This window comes from Calypte anna, unplaced genomic scaffold, assembly GCF_003957555.1.
Source record: "Calypte anna isolate BGI_N300 unplaced genomic scaffold, bCalAnn1_v1.p scaffold_87_arrow_ctg1, whole genome shotgun sequence".
Taxonomy (NCBI): domain Eukaryota; kingdom Metazoa; phylum Chordata; class Aves; order Apodiformes; family Trochilidae; genus Calypte; species Calypte anna.
In genome coordinates, this window is record NW_022045535.1 from 127,748 (window position 1) to 147,358 (window position 19,611).

The 19,611-nt window shown below is 47.4% G+C and overlaps 2 protein-coding genes across 2 annotated transcripts; both read left to right on the top strand.

Annotated features, from left to right (window-relative positions):
* The first annotated feature begins 3,646 nt into the window (after window positions 1-3,646).
* On the top strand, window positions 3,647-8,089 carry LOC103528981 (keratin, type II cytoskeletal 6A-like). The gene is made up of 9 exons (XM_008494392.2): window positions 3,647-4,150; window positions 5,177-5,391; window positions 5,941-6,001; window positions 6,206-6,301; window positions 6,539-6,703; window positions 6,912-7,037; window positions 7,293-7,513; window positions 7,753-7,784; window positions 7,893-8,089. Exons 1-9 carry the CDS (start codon window positions 3,647-3,649, stop codon window positions 8,087-8,089), a joined length of 1,617 nt encoding a protein of 538 aa, XP_008492614.2.
* A 5,164-nt stretch (window positions 8,090-13,253) lies between these two features.
* Window positions 13,254-17,219, top strand: LOC103528982 (keratin, type II cytoskeletal 5). Its single transcript, XM_008494393.2, has 9 exons — window positions 13,254-13,736; window positions 14,254-14,468; window positions 14,775-14,835; window positions 14,934-15,029; window positions 15,303-15,467; window positions 15,705-15,830; window positions 16,287-16,507; window positions 16,866-16,900; window positions 17,005-17,219. The coding sequence occupies exons 1-9, from the start codon at window positions 13,254-13,256 to the stop codon at window positions 17,217-17,219; spliced, it is 1,617 nt and encodes a 538-aa protein (XP_008492615.2).
* The last annotated feature ends 2,392 nt before the right edge of the window (window positions 17,220-19,611 follow it).

Here is a 19,611-nt window from a genome sequence, read left to right on the forward strand (position 1 = left end):
AACAGGCTCAAAGGAGCAACACCCAGCATGGGGCAAGAGCTATGGGAAAACTTCTGAGTTCATCCCAATTCATCCCTTCAGGAAATGGGATTTATGGGCACTCGCTCAGGAGGTCTCCAAGGTCCCTGTCCCCATGGCTCGAGGACACTGGGGGTCACTTGGTCATCTGCAGAAGAAGCTCAGGGTAACCAGCAGGACTTCATTAACTTGGGATGGAATGGTAAATTATGGTCAAAATGAGTAGGGTTTGCATTTAGGTTAGCAGCCCAAATTTAACCCAAAGGCTTTAATTTAAGCAATTAACCTAAATTACAGCCTTGACTTTACTGATAATTAAACTGAGATTAGGTAGCACAGGTGAACCAACCCGAGTTACTGAGACATGCTCTTATTTTACAAATACACACACTTTTTTGCAAACAAATCAACTGGAAGCACTTCTAAAAAAACAACAAAAAAACCCAAGCTTGTCTGAGAAAGAGCATCCAACATCAACCAAAAGCTCATGGGGTGGATGCTGGGGGGGGGAGCAGGGGTACAGAGAGATGAAGAAGGGGTGATGAAAAGCTGTTGGAAATTTCTCCTGGCTGAGAACACAGAAAACAGCTCAAATTTCTCACTACAGGGGCAGGAGTTGCCTTTATAGCCTGATAGAGCCAGAGCTTTCATTCCTCATCTCCAAGGAGAGTTATTACCTGGATAGCAGCATCATGCAGGGACCAAACTCAGCCAAGACTTTACCCCCAGGTTCACAGCACGGGATGAAGGGATCTCCTGCTTCTTGGCGTGGGGCTGGCACCCGCTGTCACCTTCTCCCTCTGCTCAGCCTGGGGAAACAAGGAAGGGAAGGGAAGAAAAAAGAGGGAAGGGAAGAAAAAGGCTTTGGAGCCTGCTAACCCTCACAGCTGCCATGGCAGGGGGGATTCTCAGCCAGTGGGACCTGCCCAAACACAGCTCCCTTTCTCTGCTTAGGAGGAAGAACTACATCTTGAGTGAGCTCAAGCATTATCCTCTGATGGAGGAGGAAAAGTCTGTATCAGAGGAAGCTATCTGCATGGGAGCAGAGGTTTCATTACATGCCTGGAGCTGCAGCGTGCATGGGAGACACTCCCCCAGGAGCTACCTGGAAACCCTCTGTTTCATCAACAGAGCAGGGTGGGGGCCCCCCTGCCATCAACCCCATACCCCAAAACCTGTAGCTACAGCTTCTCATGCTCCCAGTTCTGCCTTTTGTAATTACCTCTCAAATTCTTTCCAGATGAGTGACAACCACATCACCTCCACCCTAGTGCAAATGTGAAATGGAAAGAAATTAATTTCTTTTTATTTGGTTGGAGGAGCTGTATTATTACTATTATTAACAATGGACTCCAACGCAGTTGGTGTATTCTTTAGCCAAAAAAGACCAGTTTCATATGTAAAAGGAGCCTGAGGGGTAAAAGGAAAACACTGACACATCGCACTGTTTGTAACCAAGGGTGGGTTTCATCCTGGCCAACTCCACACACCCTGAGTCAGTCATCTGGTCTATCCAGGGAGGGTTGGAGAAGGTGGAAAGCCATCTTCAGGGGCCTCTCCATCTAGTTCCCTTAGGATTGGAGGATCTGCCCTTTGGTCATCTCCACTGCCTGCACGAGAAGACAGAAAAGCTTTCAGACAGTCAGAGCTATGAGAGATGGATGGGACCCCAGAGAGCAGTTCCCAAGGGAGCCATAGGCATTTCAGAAGGCTGGCAACTTGTATTTACCTTTGAATATCTTGCTGTTTGGTGCCTGAATCTCATGAATGAAACACTCTGTGATGAAGTCCATCTCCTGGCTGGAAGCTGTGACATCTGTCAGTTGGTGGGCACAACCCTAGGGCTGATCACAGCATCCACCTTGGGATGCTGACCTGGTGCTTGCAATCCACTTGCTTCTGGTTCCCCTGGGTGCCAGTGTGTGGACATACAGACCCAATGAGACAGCCCTGCCAGGCAAAAGTTGCAGGATTAAGCCTTTCCTTATACAATAGGAGCTCAGCCTTGTAAAAGACACTAAGTAATCAACTAGTAATTGCTCTGGATTCCTTCCCCTTCATTTAAAAACTCAGATGTGATGCATCCGACTGCAAGCAGCTGGAGGAGGAAGGGGACACAAAGAACTTCTTGGAGCCTGGCTACCTGGCAAGACAGAGGCAGATGAAGCACAACATCCCTCAATATTACATTAAATATTACATTATTCCTCTCCTGCTGCCTGCAGCTGCTCAGAGTCACAGACAGCCAGAGGAAGCTGTTAAGGGGGATGCATTTGGATAAATAAATTATCATCTTTTCCTCACCAACCCGAAACAAAACGAGGGCCAGGAGCATCCCTCAACATGGATTTCCTCTCCCTATTTTTGGATGTGATTTGTCACTCAAACTGCCTGCAATGCCAAATGCAAAGCAAAGGGGTGCAAAGGCACCTGCAGCTGAGAGAGAAAGCTCCAGGATGTCTCCCTGAGTCCAGATCTGAGCAAGGGGAACCCTGCAGAGCACTTTCCTAGTGGATTCAAGCAGGCAGGATGAGAGTTTCACGTGTGCAGGGCTTGAAGAGCTGATTAAATCATTGGGAAACAATGTTGTGTTTATAAATGCTGAGTTGGGAACAGCCCTGGAGCACTCAATTTCCATAGAGCCACTGGATTCTAAGCAGTTCCAGGTTTTTGGGGGTTTCTTTTTGGTGGTTTTTTTTTTGTTTGTTTTTGTTTTTTTTTTTTGTTTGTTTTTGTTTTTGGTGTTTGTTGGGTTTTTTTATTATTTTGTTTATTTGTTTCCCTCCTTAAATACCAAAACCTTCTGATGTTGTGCTGAGGCACTGGCACAACTCCTTGTGTTACAACTCAATGGCACCTATCAAAATCCCCACACACGAACCAAAGACCTTGTCAAAACGTTTTTATTCCTGCATTTTACTTTTTTTTTTTAGTGAGAGAAGAAATCTACAGAAGCAGGATTTTCAGAAGAGATCAGCTCAAGGTGCTGAGCCAACACAGGGATGGAAGCAAAACTATTTCTGCAGATACACTGGGGAGCAGACAAAACCCCAGGACAAACCAATTTATTGCCAGGCTTGCTGCACAGCACTGCTCTGCCCAACACAGACCCTGTCTGAAGCATCAGGGACTTCTCTAAACCTGGCTGGTGAACACAACAGGAGCAAAAGCAATCCTGAGGGATGAAGTTTTCACAGGAGAGAGGTGTTGAATGACAGGCGTTCTGAACGGTGTTTTCCTCCCTGTGCCCAGGGTGACTCACTGCCATTTTTAAGGTCTTTGATACGGCAAAGAGTCTGGCTGGCTACAAAGACAGGAGAAGGCGACAGTTATTCCCAAACAATGCCCCTGTTGCTCAGAACCTGGCTATATTATTTCAGCAGGGCGTGTGTGAGGAGTGAGTTCACTCTCCAGAATGCTGTCGGACGTGCCAAGCTTAATTAATCAGAAAGCTGATCCACCTCATCAAACCCATCCCATCCTCATAAATGCATAAAAGGGCTCCCCGGAGCCTGTGGAGAGCACAGGTTCACCTTTCTCCTTTTTCCTCCTACTCCTTGCTCCAGGCCAGCACCTTTCCTCTCCTTTCTTCTCCCTGTAGCATCCATCCCATCCCAAACTCCCAGCCATGTCCCGCCAGTCCACCGTGAGGATTCAGAGGGGCAGAAGTGGCTTCAGTGCCGCTTCTGCCATCGTCCCCAACACCTGCCGTACCAGCTTCAGCTCACGCTCTGTCACCCGGGTTGGAAGCTGCAATGCTGGCAGTGGCTTTGGGAGGCTTGGTGGTGGCTTTGGAAGCAAAAGCCTCTACAATGTCGGTGGATGCAAGAGGATCTCTGTGGCTGGAAGGGGTGGGAGTTTCTATGGATCCGCAGGGTTTGGTGGTGGCCCCGGTAGTGTCTATGGTGGTGGCTTTGGTGTGCCAGCTAACCTGGGCTATGGATATGGTGCCTTTGGTGGGGGCATGGGTGGCCCTGGATTCCCAGCTGGGGGCATCCACGAAGTCTCCGTCAACCAAAGCCTCCTGAAACCTCTCAACTTGGAGATTGACCCCAGCATCCAAAGGATCCGGAAGGAGGAGAAGGAACAGATCAAAACTCTCAATAACAAATTCGCCTCCTTCATTGACAAGGTGAGACATTAGCTTCCCTAAATATCTTGTCCTGATTTTTTTTTTTTTTTTTTTTTTTGGATGAGAACTCTTTTCTTAGCTGCTGGATGGGCACTGAAGCTGATCAAGAAGGAATAGAAGTAAGGAATGAGGGTGGAAGATGTACCTCCTACATAGTGGTTACTATGAATTAATCACCCAGTATTTGAGGTCCTCCTCATTTGCTGCTTGACATCTCACAGGCAGTGGGGAAAAAAAGGAAAAAAAAAAAAAAGCTCTGAAAGTCAACCCCATCCTTCTGGAGATGTTGAGCTCTCTCCATTGAGCATTATAGGAGCCCTGATAACTTTTTTTTTTGGGGGGTCAAATGAAATGCAAGCAACACATCTAAAATGACCAAGAAAGGGATCCCGTGAATTGGCACCAGAGAGAAGCAAGTTTCTCATTGCTTGAATTTCCTCAAAGGCGTTTGAAGTAATCACTGCAACAGTTCCAACATGATTGGACTATTAGTTCAAAATAGCAAAATCTGATCTGACATTCTCTGTCCACTTCATTTCCTTGTTAACTGTGTCAGATGCACAAGAGCATCTGCAGCATTTCTGCTCTGCTCGAGCAGCTCCTCTTTGCTTTCAAGGAAAATGCTCCATTCTTTTGGAGTTTTTGTGGGGTGGGGGAGCTACACAGGAGAGAAGGAGAAACGGCACTAGATTGCTGTTATCTCAGTAAGAGTGCAAGCCCTGTTTTGCTCCTTGATCTGATTCTGCAAGCACTCTTCACACAAGATGCAGGCAGCCTGCCCTGAGTTAGCAAAGCCACGAAGGGGATGCGTGGTGCAAGAAAATCAGAAATCATTCCAGAGTTTGTTTGCAATAATGAGCAAGGTCCCCGCAGCCGAATAGCAATTCCATCTCTCCAGATGGCTCTGAAAACCATCTGGGAAGGGAACTTCACCTCCTCAGCCAGGACTGAGAGCTCACATTTGCAAGAAAAGCTCTCCAGAATCTGTCTTCTCTCAAAACATCTTCAGGATCTTTCTGCTTGCAGGTCCGGTTCCTCGAGCAACAAAATAAAGTGCTGGAAACCAAGTGGAGCCTGCTCCAGGAGCAGGGGATGAAAACAGTGAAGAACAACCTGGAGCCACTTTTTGAGACTTACATCAACAACCTCAGGATGCAGCTGAACAGTTTGCTGAGTGACAAGGGGAGGCTGGAGGGAGAGCTCGTCAACACCCAGTACCTGGTTGAGGATTTCAAGAAGAAGTAAGTACTGAGCTGGTGTTCTGCTTACCTGGGTAGCTGCAGCCTTTCATCCTTAATCCAACTGCGGGATCCAGGAGAATCTGGGAGAGAGGAATTCCCAACAGTGAAGGCTGTGGCATTTTCTCGAGATAAACGGTAATGGAGTAACAGATCCAAACACAAAACCATTTAGGGAATAATTTAGAATATGATCAAAGCCTTATTAACTAAATTACCTCCCGAGAAAAAAAAATACTACGTGGCAGCTCTGAGAGTTTCAGGTCAGCACGTTTAATTCGCCTCAGACATGCAGAAGAAGTATGACTAATGGCCAGAAATAAGAAAAAAAACACAAAAAAACCCCAAAGAACAGGTTGTTAGAAATGTTTTATGTACTTGTTTTAACTAGTTTAGCCAAGAAACATACTCATGGTCTCTTGTTCAGATGCTCTGTAGGAGAAAAGAACATTGTATGCAAACTGCTTTTTAAGGAAGCTCATTCCAGCAAAGTAAAATCACCTCCATCTGTTACTTGCCTAAACAAATGCTCCTTCTGCCTCCCTCCATCAGGTATGAAGATGAAATCAACAGGCGTACGATTGCAGAGAATGAATTTGTGACACTCAAGAAGGTGAGAGCAAATTGCAGAATCCCATCTGATAACTCTTTTATTGCTCTCAGCCCTGATTCACTCATACATCTGTCTGTTCAGATTCCAAAAGCTTTTTTTTTTTTTTATGGTTTCTTCCCTGTACTGCTACCTGCACTCATTGTCATATGGCTGTCCCCAAGTTGCTAATAAGTCGCAAACATGAAATAACCTCTTGTTCTGCAGGATGTGGATGGTTCCTATATGAACAAGGTGGAACTACAAGCCAAGGCAGATGCACTAACTGAAGAAATTAATTTCCTGAGAGCCCTCTATGAAGCAGTGAGTACAAACACCTCCCCAGACCTGGCAACCCTCACTTAGAGCTTCCCTCCCTCTTTTCCTCCAAAAGCTGATAGTTTCTTCCCCCAGGAGATGCTAAACCCTGCACCTATTTAGAGTCATAGCAACCTCCTTAGATCTTTAGATAGCACTCTGCAGCCTCTCCCAGCTCTGCACCCTCAGCTGAATGGATGAAAAGGTGAAATTCCCTCCCCTCACCCCCCGTGCCCTTTGCAGGAGCTGTCTCAGATGCAGACCCAGATCTCCGACACTTCTGTTGTGCTCACCATGGACAACAACAGAAACCTGGACCTGGACAGCATCATCTCAGAGGTCAAAGCACAGTACGAGGACATCGCCAACAGAAGCCGAGCTGAAGCAGAGTCCTGGTACCAAACCAAGGTGAAGAAACTGGGGGATTTCCCTGCTCTTCTCTTCATGTCTTGTCTTGAGCAGAGAACTGACTCTTCCAAGAAATATTCCTCTCAAATATTCTAAAGCAGCCACTAGTCTGGGCTGGAGGAGGGCTCGGGGATTTCAGGAACCTGGGTTTCTCCAAACTCAAGGGATGTTACCCAAAGTTGGGTGATTGTTCCTCTCTCTGTGACAGTATGAAGAGCTGCAGGCTACAGCAGGCAGGCACGGGGACGACCTCCGTAACACCAAGCAGGAGATTTCTGAGCTCAATCGCCACGTCCAGCGGCTCCGCTCTGAGATCGACAACGTGAAGAAACAGGTAAGAAGCAGGAAAATCCCCACACTTTTAACCAATTTACCCCCTGACTGTCAAGGGAGAGGGAGGGAAAACCTCAGAGGCAAGTTCTGCTCAGTTTGTCCCCTTTTCTCCCACTGAACTGTCACTGAAACTGGTGAACAAACTGGTGAACAACTGGTGAACTGGTGCTCAAACAAAACCTGGTGATTTCAAGGTAGACAAAGAACAAATCTGGGTCTTGTTTGGGGAATCTGACCGTGGGTTTCTTCTCCATAGTGTGCAAGTCTGAAGGCAGCCATTGCTGATGCTGAGGAGCGTGGGGAGATGGCCCTCAAAGATGCCAAAGCCAAACTGGCTGACCTGGAAGATGCTCTACAACAAGCCAAGGCAGACCTGGCCCGGCAGCTCCGGGAGTACCAGGAGCTGATGAACGTCAAGCTGGCCCTGGACATTGAGATTGCAACCTACAGGAAGCTGCTGGAGGGGGAGGAGTGCAGGTGGGTGGGAAACACAACCCTTCCAGTCCTGCTGTTGGATAAGTGAAGCAATGTTGAGCACTGGAGGTGCTCAGAAATACTCAACAGGGCATTAGGGGAGGGGGGGAAGATTGTCCCAGCTAACGGCAATAATTATGCCATGTTCTTATTTTTCTCTAGGAAATGTACCCTATTTCTGCCCCCACAATATAAACAGACATAATTATCCTCTGACCTTGCTGTGTTCTGTCCCCTAACAGGCTGGCTGGAGATGGTGTCCCAGTGAATATCTGTAAGTAGCTAAAATATATGAAATTATCTGCTTGGAGCATTACTGTTCCTCTGCACTGTGATGCCAGTGCCCAGAGAGACTGAAACCTTTTCCTTCTCCTTCCTACAGCTGTGACCAGAACAACTGTGGGAACTGGATATGGAGGGGGAAGCAACCTCAACATGGGAGGGGGAATCTGCAATATGGGGAACAGCTTCAACTGTGGAAGTGGTCCTGGGGTTTGCAGCACCAACCTTGGAGGCAACAGTAGCTCCAGCATGAAGTTCCTCTCGACCTCTTCCACCAGAAGGAGTTACAGAAGCTAAAAGCTTCTTTCCAGACAAATTCACTTGCCAGAATCTACCTTAGCACTGGTGCTTTACTAAAGCATGGTTGGGGTCAGCAGAATGAGGGCCAACTTAAACCCTGTGTCTCGTCACACAGGAACCTCACCTTGGGAACTCCCTCCCAGCTGGGTTGTCCAGCACGTGGCATCTCTGTCACTGAATGCAAGTCCAACTGTTTTAAATTTGCAACTTGCTTTGTTACAGCTCAGCATTTTCTGGCCGGGTTTTGTATATAAAATTGTGTCCCATGACTGTTTGTCTCTCTTCACTTTCTGGTGTTTGTCTAATAAAAATGCATGTGTAATTTATGCTGTTGTGGGGACCTTTTAATTAAAGACATGGAACAGAATGCAAATGCAGATAACGAGCACTTTTCCTACAGCCCTGCCCAGTGAAATGTGCAGATTTTTGCTCCTCACCCACGGTTCCTGCACCTCTCCAGTGGCAGCCAAAACACACAGGCATGGCGAGCACCCAAGGGAGCTTTGCTCTTGATTTTCCACGTCCTCCCTCCCGTGCAAGTAAAACACCTCAGAGCTAAACACAAAACACAGGGCACGTCAAGGCAGGGGCCAGGCACATGGGAAAAGGTCTAAAACTCATTTACTGTGCAGCTTCCAGGGAATACAACATCCAGCAGGCTGGTTCCCAGGGGGCAGGAGGGGCAGTGCCAAGATGTACCAGCAGAAATGTCTAACAATGGGGAACTAATTACCAGGGGAGGCAGAGCAACCTCCTGACTTGTTCAGGTCTATCAGCCCATCTCAAAACCCTTTTTACCGGGAGCTCTCTTCCCTAAATGGAGGTGTCAGCAGGGCAAACATGAGGGGGTTGAAAGGCATTCCCTTCCTGCTTCCCTGCCCACGCAGCTTCAGGTGTTTCTCTTTAGGTGTTCCTCTCAGGTCCTGAAACTCGTGTTCCCTCTCCCTTGACTATGATCAGGGGGAGGATCTGGTCTATCTGCATCCATGTCCTGTGCTGAATTAGATGTTGCTCATCCAATAGCTGTAAAAATATCCAAGGATGGGATACCCGATGCAAAATGAAAGTCTTTGAGATCCGAAGTTCCTTCACATTCTTGGAATACTCTGGAGACAAAATGCTGTTTGGAGAAGGCGGAGAAAACCAGAGGAAGTGCAGGAATTTTAAATGTGGTTCTGACTAATCAGGAGAAATTAATTGAGAAGTAAAAGCAGAGCATCATCTGGCTGAAAGCTACAAAGTGATAGATCATAAAATCACAGAATGGGTTGGGCTGGAAAGGACCTTAAAGCTCATCCAGTTCCAACCCCCTGCATGGGCAGGGACAACTCCAACTTGATTGGGTTGCTCATCAGACCTGGCCTTGAACACTTCCAGGCATCTCATTGCTGGAAGATGAGTTGAAGAAATAGATGTGATTGGAAAAACATTTCAGTAAGTCTAAGGAATGGGCAGAGAAGGACTGACTCTAAGGAAAAAGCTTGAAAAGATGGACAAAGGGAAGGGAATTGGCAGTGCCTGAATGATAATTCCAGTTTCCTGTAATCTTCTAGGATGCTTTGAGCTCTCCATGTTCCCCTCTGTATCCCTCAGGATTTCTTCCCCCAAACATGCAGACTCAATTATGGGTCTGCTCTGGCTTTCCACTCCAGCTCCACCACCTCTCCCTGCTGAGGACTCCAAGCACTTTCCTGCGGAGGAGCAACATCTTCACCATGAACAGCAGCCCGGGCAAGGTGAAGCAATTGTCTTCCTCGTTGCTGCCCAGATACACTCTCTGACCAACCAGGATATAAGATACACAGCCAAGAGGCACTTCAGAAAGATGCCATCCATGGCATCAACATCTGGGTCACAACACAGCCCTTCATCCAGCATGCCAAAGGCTGGCACCATAGAATCATAGAATTAGCTGGGTTGGAAGGGACCTCAGAGATCATCAAGTCCAACCCTTGATCCACTCCCCCCGTGGTTCCCAGCCCATGGCACTCAGTGCCACATCCAGGCTCTTTGGAAAGATCTCCAGACACGGAGAATCCACTACTTCCCTGGGCAGCCCATTCCAATGCCTGATCACCCTCTCCAGAAAGAAATTCTTTCTCATCTCCAACCTAAACATCCCCTGGCACAACTTGAGACCCTGCCCTCTTGTCTTGCTGAGAGTTGCCTGGGAAAAGAGCCCAACCCCCCCCTGGCTCCAACCTCCTTTCAGGGAGTTGGAGAGAGTGATGAGGTCTCCCCTGAGCCTCCTCTTCTCCAGCCTCAACACCCCCAGCTCCCTCAGCCCTTCCTCACAGGAATTCTGCTGCATCCCTTCACCAGCCCAGTTGCCTCCTTTGGACCTGCTCCAGCACCTCAATCTCCTTCCTGAGCTGAGGGACCCACCAGAATGTTTCTTCTCCCAGGGTGTCCCTTTCTAAACAAGATACAAAAAAGCATCCCTGGCAAAGGCTTTGGCATCTCTGGATACACGACCAAGGTACAGCAGGACTCTGGTTACCACACACACAACCTCCTGCATCCAGTCCTGCTGGAGAAGTTAAAGAGATGCAGGGGTGACCCAAGGATTGAGTTTCAGTGGGAGAGGACAGCCTGGATTAATTCTAACACAATCCAGATGAAAACTTTAGTAGTAGAGAAATGAATGAGCCAGAATTTGCAGTGTGTGGAGGGAACTGGTAGCTAATTAACAGCCATAAAATTTTTATAGAGTTCTTTGGGACAGATGGTTGGTGGCTTAGTCACAGAAGCTCCTTCCTCTTAAAACCCGTGGCTTGTTGTAACACACAGCAGTTAAACACTCCCAGAACTGTTATTTCAGCTTCATTCCAGTGTGTGTGTAATGGAAACATTGGAAGTACAGAGATGGAAATAGACAGAGGGAAAGAAAATAAAAAAAAAAAAAAAAAAAGGAAAAAAAAAAAAAGAAAAAGAAAAGAAGAGAAAAGAGAAGAAAAGGAAGGAAAGGAAAGGAAAGGAAAGGAAAGGAAAGGGGAAAGGAAAGGAAAGGGGAAAGGAAAGGAAAGGGGAAAGGAAAGGAAAGGGGAAAGGAAAGGAAAGGGGAAGGAAAGGAAAGGGGAAAGGAAAGGAAAGGGGAAAGGAAGGAAAGGAAAGGAAAGGGGAAAGGAAAGGAAAGGGGAAAGGAAAGGAAAGGGGAAAGGAAAGGAAAGGGGAAAGGAAAGGAAAGGGAAAGGAAAGGAAAGGAAAGGAAAGGAAAGGAAAGGAAAGGAAAGGAAAGGAAAGGAAAGGAAAGGAAGGAAAGGAAAGGAAAGGAAAGGAAAGGAAAGGAAAGGAAAGGAAAGGAAAGGAAAGGAAAGGAAAGGAAAGGAAAGGAAAGGAAAGGAAAGGAAGGAAAGGAAAGGAGAGGAAAGGAGAGGAAAGGAAAGGAAGGAAAGGAAAGGAAAGGAAAGGAAAGGAAAGGAAAGGAAAGGAAAGGAAAGGAAAGGAAAGGAAAGGAAAGGAAAGGAAAGGAAAGGAGAGGAGAGGAGAGGAGAGGAGAGGAGAGGAAAGGAGAGGAGAGGAAAGGAAAGGAGAGGAAAGGAAAGGAGAGGAAAGGAAAGGAAAGGAAAGGAAAGGAAAGGAAAGGAAAGGAAAGGAAAGGAAAGGAAAGGAAAGGAAAGGAGAGGAGGAAAGAGCATGACTGAAAGGCAAAAAGAGAAGAAAGGAGATGGCAGGCATTTGGAAATTAGTCTCCTGGGACCTTCTGGTCAAACTCAGTTGACTGCCTGGCCTCCACCTGTGAAATGGCAAGCACAAGCATGCACTTGAAAGAGGCTTCTGCAATCTCCTGCTCCTTCCCCACTCCTGCTGGGTCTGCTCAATGTCTGGGGAGAGCTCTGACCTCCCAGCTGCTGCCTCCTCTGCAGCTTGGGGGTGGACATCCTCAAGAGAGACAGACCTTCGGATGCCCAAAGGGCTGCAAGGTCCAAGAGAAGCATGTCCATGCCTGGATGAGACACTGGAAGTGACCTTGGAGCATCTTTGCTCTGGGAGAAACACCCATGAGCACAGAGGTACTTCACAGGGAGAGTCAAGGCAGCAGAGAAATGAACTTTTTGCCTTTTCTTGGGCACCACATGGAATAAGAGCAGAGGGAGCTGTCTGTGAGCAATGGTGAAGCCCAGATCCCAGGCACTGAGTTTCCTTGTGAGTAAGAGATATCAGAGGGGAAAGACAACCAGCGTGGGGAGGGCAGCCTGGGAACAGGCTTCTCACTGCACAGAGACAAGGTAATCCCATGAGTCAGGAAACAGACCCAAAATCTGCACAGGTAAAGCCCTGAGAAATTGCCAACTCAGTTTTTGTGTCATCACAGACAACAGTAACTCTCTCCCAGGTCGTATTCTGATATTCCATCTAGTTTCTTATCAGCCTTAATCAGGATGAAATGTAGACACTTTTCTCGGAAAGGAAAGGTCTGAAAATCAAACTGTCTTCCATGTTCTTCCCACTCCCAGCTGGTTTTTGACAGCTGATGGTCCAGGAGTTCCACTAACGCCACGTCACCACCCTGGCTTTCCCCCCATCACCTCTTTCTCCTTTCTGTATCAGTTCTGGTTGAAAGGATTCTTGTTTGGGCATGAGAGCAAGAGTCCAGAATTTCCAGCAAGTTGGAGCTTGAGGTTGCTGATGTCCTGCTGGAGTTTACTTGAAACTTCTGCAGCAGGAAAACCCAGACCCACACTAACAGTTTTCTCAGGCCACTGCACCATGAAATATTGTGCAAGAGAAGGATTGATTCACCCATGAAAGAGATGAGCGAGCGCTTGCCCAACCTGGGGAAGCATCTGCAGAGGTGAAAGGAGGGAGTGGGGAAGGGATGACTGTGAAAAAGTGTTGAGCAGGCAGTATTTGAGTGTTTTCTCAGATATTTGGACAGACAGATCATGACTGTCACAAAAAAAAAAAAAGGAAAGAAAATTGCAACTCCTGCACTCTGGGAGTGCTTCCTGGGTGCTGGTGCTCATGGTGAACTCACCATCTGCTCTGCCGGGTGTGACAAACCCAGTTAATCAGTAAGATGAGCACCACACCAGACCCATCCCCAGCTAGGAAGGGTATAAAAAGGCCAGTCCCAGCTTGGGGTAGCACAGCTTCACCTTCCTGCCTTCATCCACATCCTCCCTGCTTTATTCTTTCTGCCCCTCTCCCAGCAGCTGCCATGTCTCGCCAGTGTGCTGCAAGACACCAGAGCAAAAGTGGCTTCAGTGCTGCTTCTGCTTTCATCCCAAACATGAGCAGCATCAGCTTCTGCTCACGTCCTGCATCCCAGGCTGGAAGCTGCAGCACTGGTGCTGGGTATGGAAAATTTGCTGGAGGTTTTGGGAGCAGGAGCCTCTACAGCCCTGGTGGATGCAAGAGGATTTCTGTGGCTGGAAGGGGCAGTGGCTTCTGTGGACCTGCAGGTTTTGGCGCTGGCACTGGAAACTCCTGTGGTTTTGGTGGTGTCTTTGGGTTCGGTGGTGGCTTGGGTGGCCCTGGGTTCCCTGCTGTCCCTGCTGGGGGAATTCATGAAGTCTCAGTCAACCAGAGCCTCCTGAAGCCTCTCAATCTGGAGATTGACCCCAACATCCAGAATATCCGTAAGGAGGAGAAGAATCAGATTCAGACCCTCAACAATAAATTTGCCTCTTTCATTGACAAGGTGAGACATAAGATTTCTTGGTTGTTCTGTGCTGATTCTTCAGTGGGGAAGGAAAAACTAGGGCAAACTATATTCTATATTCTATATTCTATATTCTATATTCTATATTCTTTATATTATATTATATTATATTATATTATATTATATTACATTACATTACATTACATTATATTATATATACCAGGAGTTTTGCTCTTTTACTTATGTTTCTAGCATCAGCAGCCTGGGAATAAAACCTGAGGGGTTCCAGCTTTGTGACCCTTGCATTAATGTTGATGTGGGAGCACCCAACATGGGGGAAATGGTGATACAGGATGTAAGGAGGCAGAGTTTGCAAAGAGAGCAGGAACACTGACAGCAGATGTGCAAAGCTTGCTTGTTTTCCTGTAAAAATTGTCAGCTGTCCCCCAAGGGCTGAGAGCTCCCACCTTTCAGCAATCAAATCCTTGCAGGATTGTACCCTAATGAACACCATCCTAAAATCAGTATCTCTGGGACACCTCCTTTCTCTATCCAGGTCCGATTCCTTGAACAACAAAACAAGGTCCTGGAGACCAAATGGAGCCTTCTGCAAGAGCAGGGGAACAAAACAGTCAGAAACAACATCGAGCCTCTCTTTGAGACCTACATCAACAACCTGAGGAGGCAGCTGAACAGCTTGCTGACAGACAAGGAGAATTTGGGAGGGGAGATGACCAAGGTGCAAAGCCTTGCTGAGGACTTCAAGAACAAGTAAGTCCATCCATTCATGGGCTTTCTGGAGAGAAAAACTTTCATCTGTGCCATGAAACAAGGAAAGGCTTTTTTCCTGATAGAATCTTCTGAGAGAGGCCCCAGGCTGAGTTTAATTCAGGACATATTCAGCCTCACTTCCCCATGGCTGAAAGTCATGGGCAGAAAATTACAGGGCTGAGAGACCACGGTACAAAACTGTACATACAAAAAAAAAAAAAAAAAAAAAAAAAAAAAGAGGCTGGTTCTGAAAATATGAAGTAACTTTTGACAGTCACAGACCAACTCTCCATTTCCACCCCACAGATATGAGGAGGAGATCAACAAGCGCACAGTTGTTGAGAACGACTTTGTGATCCTGAAGAAGGTGGGTGCAGTGCAGTCTGCAGGAGCAGAGCCAGAAACATCCTTCAGCTTTTCCTCTCTGAAAAGTGCTTCATTTTTGTGATGTGTTCCTTCTTCTAGGAGGTGGATGCTGCCTACATGAACAAGACAGAGCTGCAAGCCAGGCTGGACTCCCTTGTGGAGGAGATAGAGTTCCTCAAAGTCCTCTTTGAAGCTGTAAGCACCAGCATTAACTTCCCTCTCCCAGCACCCAAATTCTTTGCCTTCCTTTCCCACTGCAGAGGCTCAGGACTGATTAATTTCCACTCAGCTGCAATAAATAATTCAATGCTTTTTTTGCCTGTTCAACAAATATCTTAACCTTGTCTTGGGAAAAAAATCACTTTGTCCACCCAGGTCTATCCTCTGCCTTGGGGTTTTTTTCCCTCCCTATGAGCAGCGCTCATGTCTCACGCCTGTGACTCACAGGAATTCCCTCTGCCTCTGCAGGAGCTGTCTCAGATGCAGGCTCAGATCTCTGACACCTCTGTCATCCTGACCATGGACAACAACCGGAGCTTGGACATGGACAGCATCATCGCAGAGGTCAAGGCTCAGTATGAGGACATCGCCAACCGGAGCCGGGCAGAGGCTGAGTCCTGGTACCAGTCCAGGGTGAGTGCTTAGGAAGGATTCTGCAATGGGAAAACCACACTCCCTCCCCCAAAACGCCACGGGGAGGTGAGTCCCACTGGGATTTTTATAACTCAGGATGTTTTCGGATTTAACAATCCTATAAAATTTGGAAGTGGTGATTTGGGATTGAGAACAGGAACATCTTTATGTCAACACCCACGCTCTGCTTGGCTCTAGAACTATTGTGTTTTACCTTGTCTCCTCTCCCTGTGACAGTATGAAGAGCTGCAGGCTACAGCAGGCAGGCACGGGGACGACCTCCGTGTCACCAAGCAGGAGATTTCTGAGCTCAATCGCCACGTCCAGCGGCTCCGCTCTGAGATTGACAGCGTGAAGAAACAGGTAAGGGGAAGCCTAAACACATCAGACTCTACTCTTGCTGTGGTCTGACTTCTTGGATGTCCAGCCAACTCTGGGGAATAAAAATAAATGCACCTCAGTGAGCTCTGCTGGATCAGGAATGAATGAATGAATGAATGAATATAACAGCATTTATCTCAGTGCAATAAAATCACTAGGAGCCACTTAATACAGCATTGGGAAGTCTGAGGAGATGTAAAGAGATGTGGAGTCAGATTAAACCCAGGTTGTGACCTGGCTCAGGACATAGATCAATACAGTGATCATTGAACTGATCATTGAATTCATGGATCAATTCAATGATCACTGCATTCAATGATCATTAAGATCATGCCTATAGATGTTAACCCAACCTCTGCATCAAGCCCAGGCACTGTGGTCTCTGGGTACTGGTCTGTGCTCAGGATTGGGAATGCAACCACTGGTTTTCTTCCCCAGTGCACCAGTTTGCAGACAGCCACTGCAGATGCTGAGCAGCGTGGGGAGGTGGCCATCAAGGATGCCAAGGCCAAACTGACCGAGCTGGAGACAGCCCTGCAAAAGGCCAAGACAGACCTGGCCAGGCAGCTCCGGGAGTACCAGGAGCTGATGAACGTCAAGCTGGCCCTGGACATTGAGATTGCAACCTACAGGAAGCTGCTGGAGGGGGAGGAGTGCAGGTGGGTGAAATTTTGTACCCCAGTTCCACAGAATCAACCATAGAACCGTGGGATATGCTGAGCTGGAAGGGACCCATCAGGATCATGAAGTCCAGCTCCTGTCCCTGGGGAGAGTTTCCAGAGGTGTGATGGAGTTTCAGCTCCTTGCCAAGTTTAGAAGCTGCCCCAATTCAGAGGACACGAATCTTGTTTAAAGGCAAACAGTTGCCCACAAATTGAGCTGGCTGGGAAGAGGCCTTTTGCTCTAACTTTCCAACATCCACCAAAAATATTCCAAAGAAATTCTCCTGCCTTTTCAACCAGCACCTGTTCACGGGTTCCCCTTGAATTCTCACTGCCTCACTTTGCTCCCTAACAGGCTCTCTGGAGAAGGTGCCAGTGCAGTGAATATCTGTAAGTAATTTTAAAAAATAGTTTTGTGACTTTTATATTCATCTCCCTGCCACTCAGAGCCACTGCTTGTGATTGGCTCTTAAGAGGGTGTTTTCCTCTTGCAGCTGTGACCAGAACCTCTGTCGGATCGGGCTATGGAAGTGGAAACTGTCTCAGCTTTGGAGGCAGCAGTGGTGTTGGAGGTGGGATCTGTGCTGGAGGAATTGGCTTCAGCTCTGGGAGTGGACAAGGCACAGCTGGGTCGTGTGTGGCTGGTGGAAGCAGTTCCAGCATGAAGTACATCACCACCACCACCTCTTCAGCCAAGAGATGCTACTAAATTCTGACAGCAGCAACATAACCCAGGGGGTGCCAAGTCTCCTGTACTATGTGCAATCCTTACCCTGTCACCTGTCAAAGATCTGGAAGTCAAAGTTGTCCTTATTTATATAAAACATATCATGCACTTGTTTGTTCTTTGACTCTCCACACTCCCCATTTCCCAGTGTTTGTCTAATAAAAGGCACGTGGAATGAATTCTGCTGCATCCTCCTCTTAATTCCAAGGACTTTATAGAACCCTGGGGAAAAGAGAGGTTGGCACAGCAGAGTAGAGCTGAAGGTAAAAAAAACCCAATTGAACACACAAGAGTTGAGACCCTTCCTACCTCTGCTCTCACTGCAATCCCATGGACACTTCTTGCATCCAACAGGAATACAGCAGCTGGATGTTCCCTTCCCATTTCCGTGAGCAAACTTTATTTATCATCAGTGTCTCCACAGGATGGGAAAATATCTACTCTCCCTAGCAGGCACTAAACATCCCTTTATCTTCATATCTCCATTACAGCATCTCAGCATTTTCATGACACCTTGATCACACCCAAACCCTTGTAATCTTTCCAGGTTTTATGTCATGTAGAGATATAAATCTAGCTTTTCCCAATAAAACAACTCCACTGGCTCTCACTGCTTGTATGCACTAACAAAATCCTGCCACTGCCATCACACCCAAAATCCCCCTCTTTGGGAAGAATAATGTCCCCAGACAGGCTGCAAGATAGTTAAAGACCCTTTTGGTGAGGAAAATTTAGCTTCCCTCCACCAATTTCCTGAACAGCAAAAAGGAGGCAAACTACAGAAACACCAAAGCCCTTATTAAAAAAAGAAAAAATAGTTAAATACTGTGCTGGGGTTGCAGAGCAGATTGTACCTCTGACACAACCCAGCAGAGACTGAGGCACTAGTGGTAAATGTGATGTACATTAAGTGCACACTGACTCTTAGCCTAAAGCAAAAGTGATAGAACAAACCCCAGCTTTTCAGTAACCCTCAAAATCCAAGCACAACGACCTGAAAGGAAATGGCTTGTCCCTTTCAACACCCACCTGGCAACCTCTGGCATCTCTGGGTGCTCTATTTCCACTGGCACCAGCAGAATGGCACTTGGTCCATTATTTAAACACCATCCAGCCTCAAACCTGATGGCCTGGACTTTAGCAGTCAGGCTATTTTCTCTCTGGGGGCTTTTAGCTACCTCATCATTCAGCATTTGGACTAAACAAAGCATCCAGGCTCATTTTGAGCCAAAAGAAAGCTCCCAAATTGTCATCTGTACCCAAAGCAGCTCTGTGCAGATGGAGCATTGCCTGCAAAGAGGAGACGTGCAGACCAAGACATCCAACTTCTAGAGCAGGACAGGTCACTCCTACCACAAGCCAGCTGGTTACTGGGGACCAAACTCAGGTGGTTTTTTTTTTTCAGGAAAGCATTTTCAACATCTCTAGATCCCCTCTTGTGGCAACTTCAGTCCCCTCATCTTGAAACTAAACGGGCACCAACACCATGAACCAAGTTAAAAGCAACCACAAAGGGAATTTCTGAATGCACCCCCCAATCCCCCTTACCCAGTAATCCCCGTTCTGAAGACTACAGGTTAGAAAAGTTGGTTAATTTGATGAGCCTGAAGGTTGCCAGCCCATTGCAGTCTGGTGATTAACGGGCTGGGAAAGGTGGCCACGTGCCAGCATTACCAAACCCATTGGCTCAGACAACTGAGCTCAGATCCTCTGTGGACAAGCCCAGCTCTCCAAAAGGATAAAAGAGGACTCCTGGTCCCAACTCCTAAAGATTTCTCCTGATCTGCTGCCTCACCTCACTGTCCTCTGCTCTCACCACCAGCAAATCACTGCAGGGAACTCAGATGGCACCGGGTAAGGTGACCCACTATGAATTTCACTGCTGCTTCTGCCACTGAAGCATCTCCAGCTCCATGTCCATGTCCTGCAGCAGTGGTTGGGGCATGGGATGGATCTGGGGTGGTTTCGGCAGCAGGAGCCTTCACAGTCTGGGGGCAAGCAAGCGGATTTCCACGAGTGGGGATTATTGTGCTCCTAGACCAGGATACAGCTACGGGTCAGGTCATGGGGGGTTTGAATACAGAGTTGGTGGAGCTGGGTTTGGGTTTGGAGGAGGATGTGGCCCTGGAGGGATTCAATGGTCACAGCCAATCAAAACCTCTTGGTACCAACTTGGAGATTGACCCCAAGATGCAGAGAGGAAAAGGACCAGATCAAATCCCTCAACAACAACTTTGCCTCTTTGATGACAAAGTAAAACACATTCCATGCCATCCCACCCCACCTGGCATGTTTGTCATTCTTTGGAGAACAGGATCTCAACATTGCTCTCAACATTATAAATTCACCTCTAAATCCTTAATGCACAGAGATA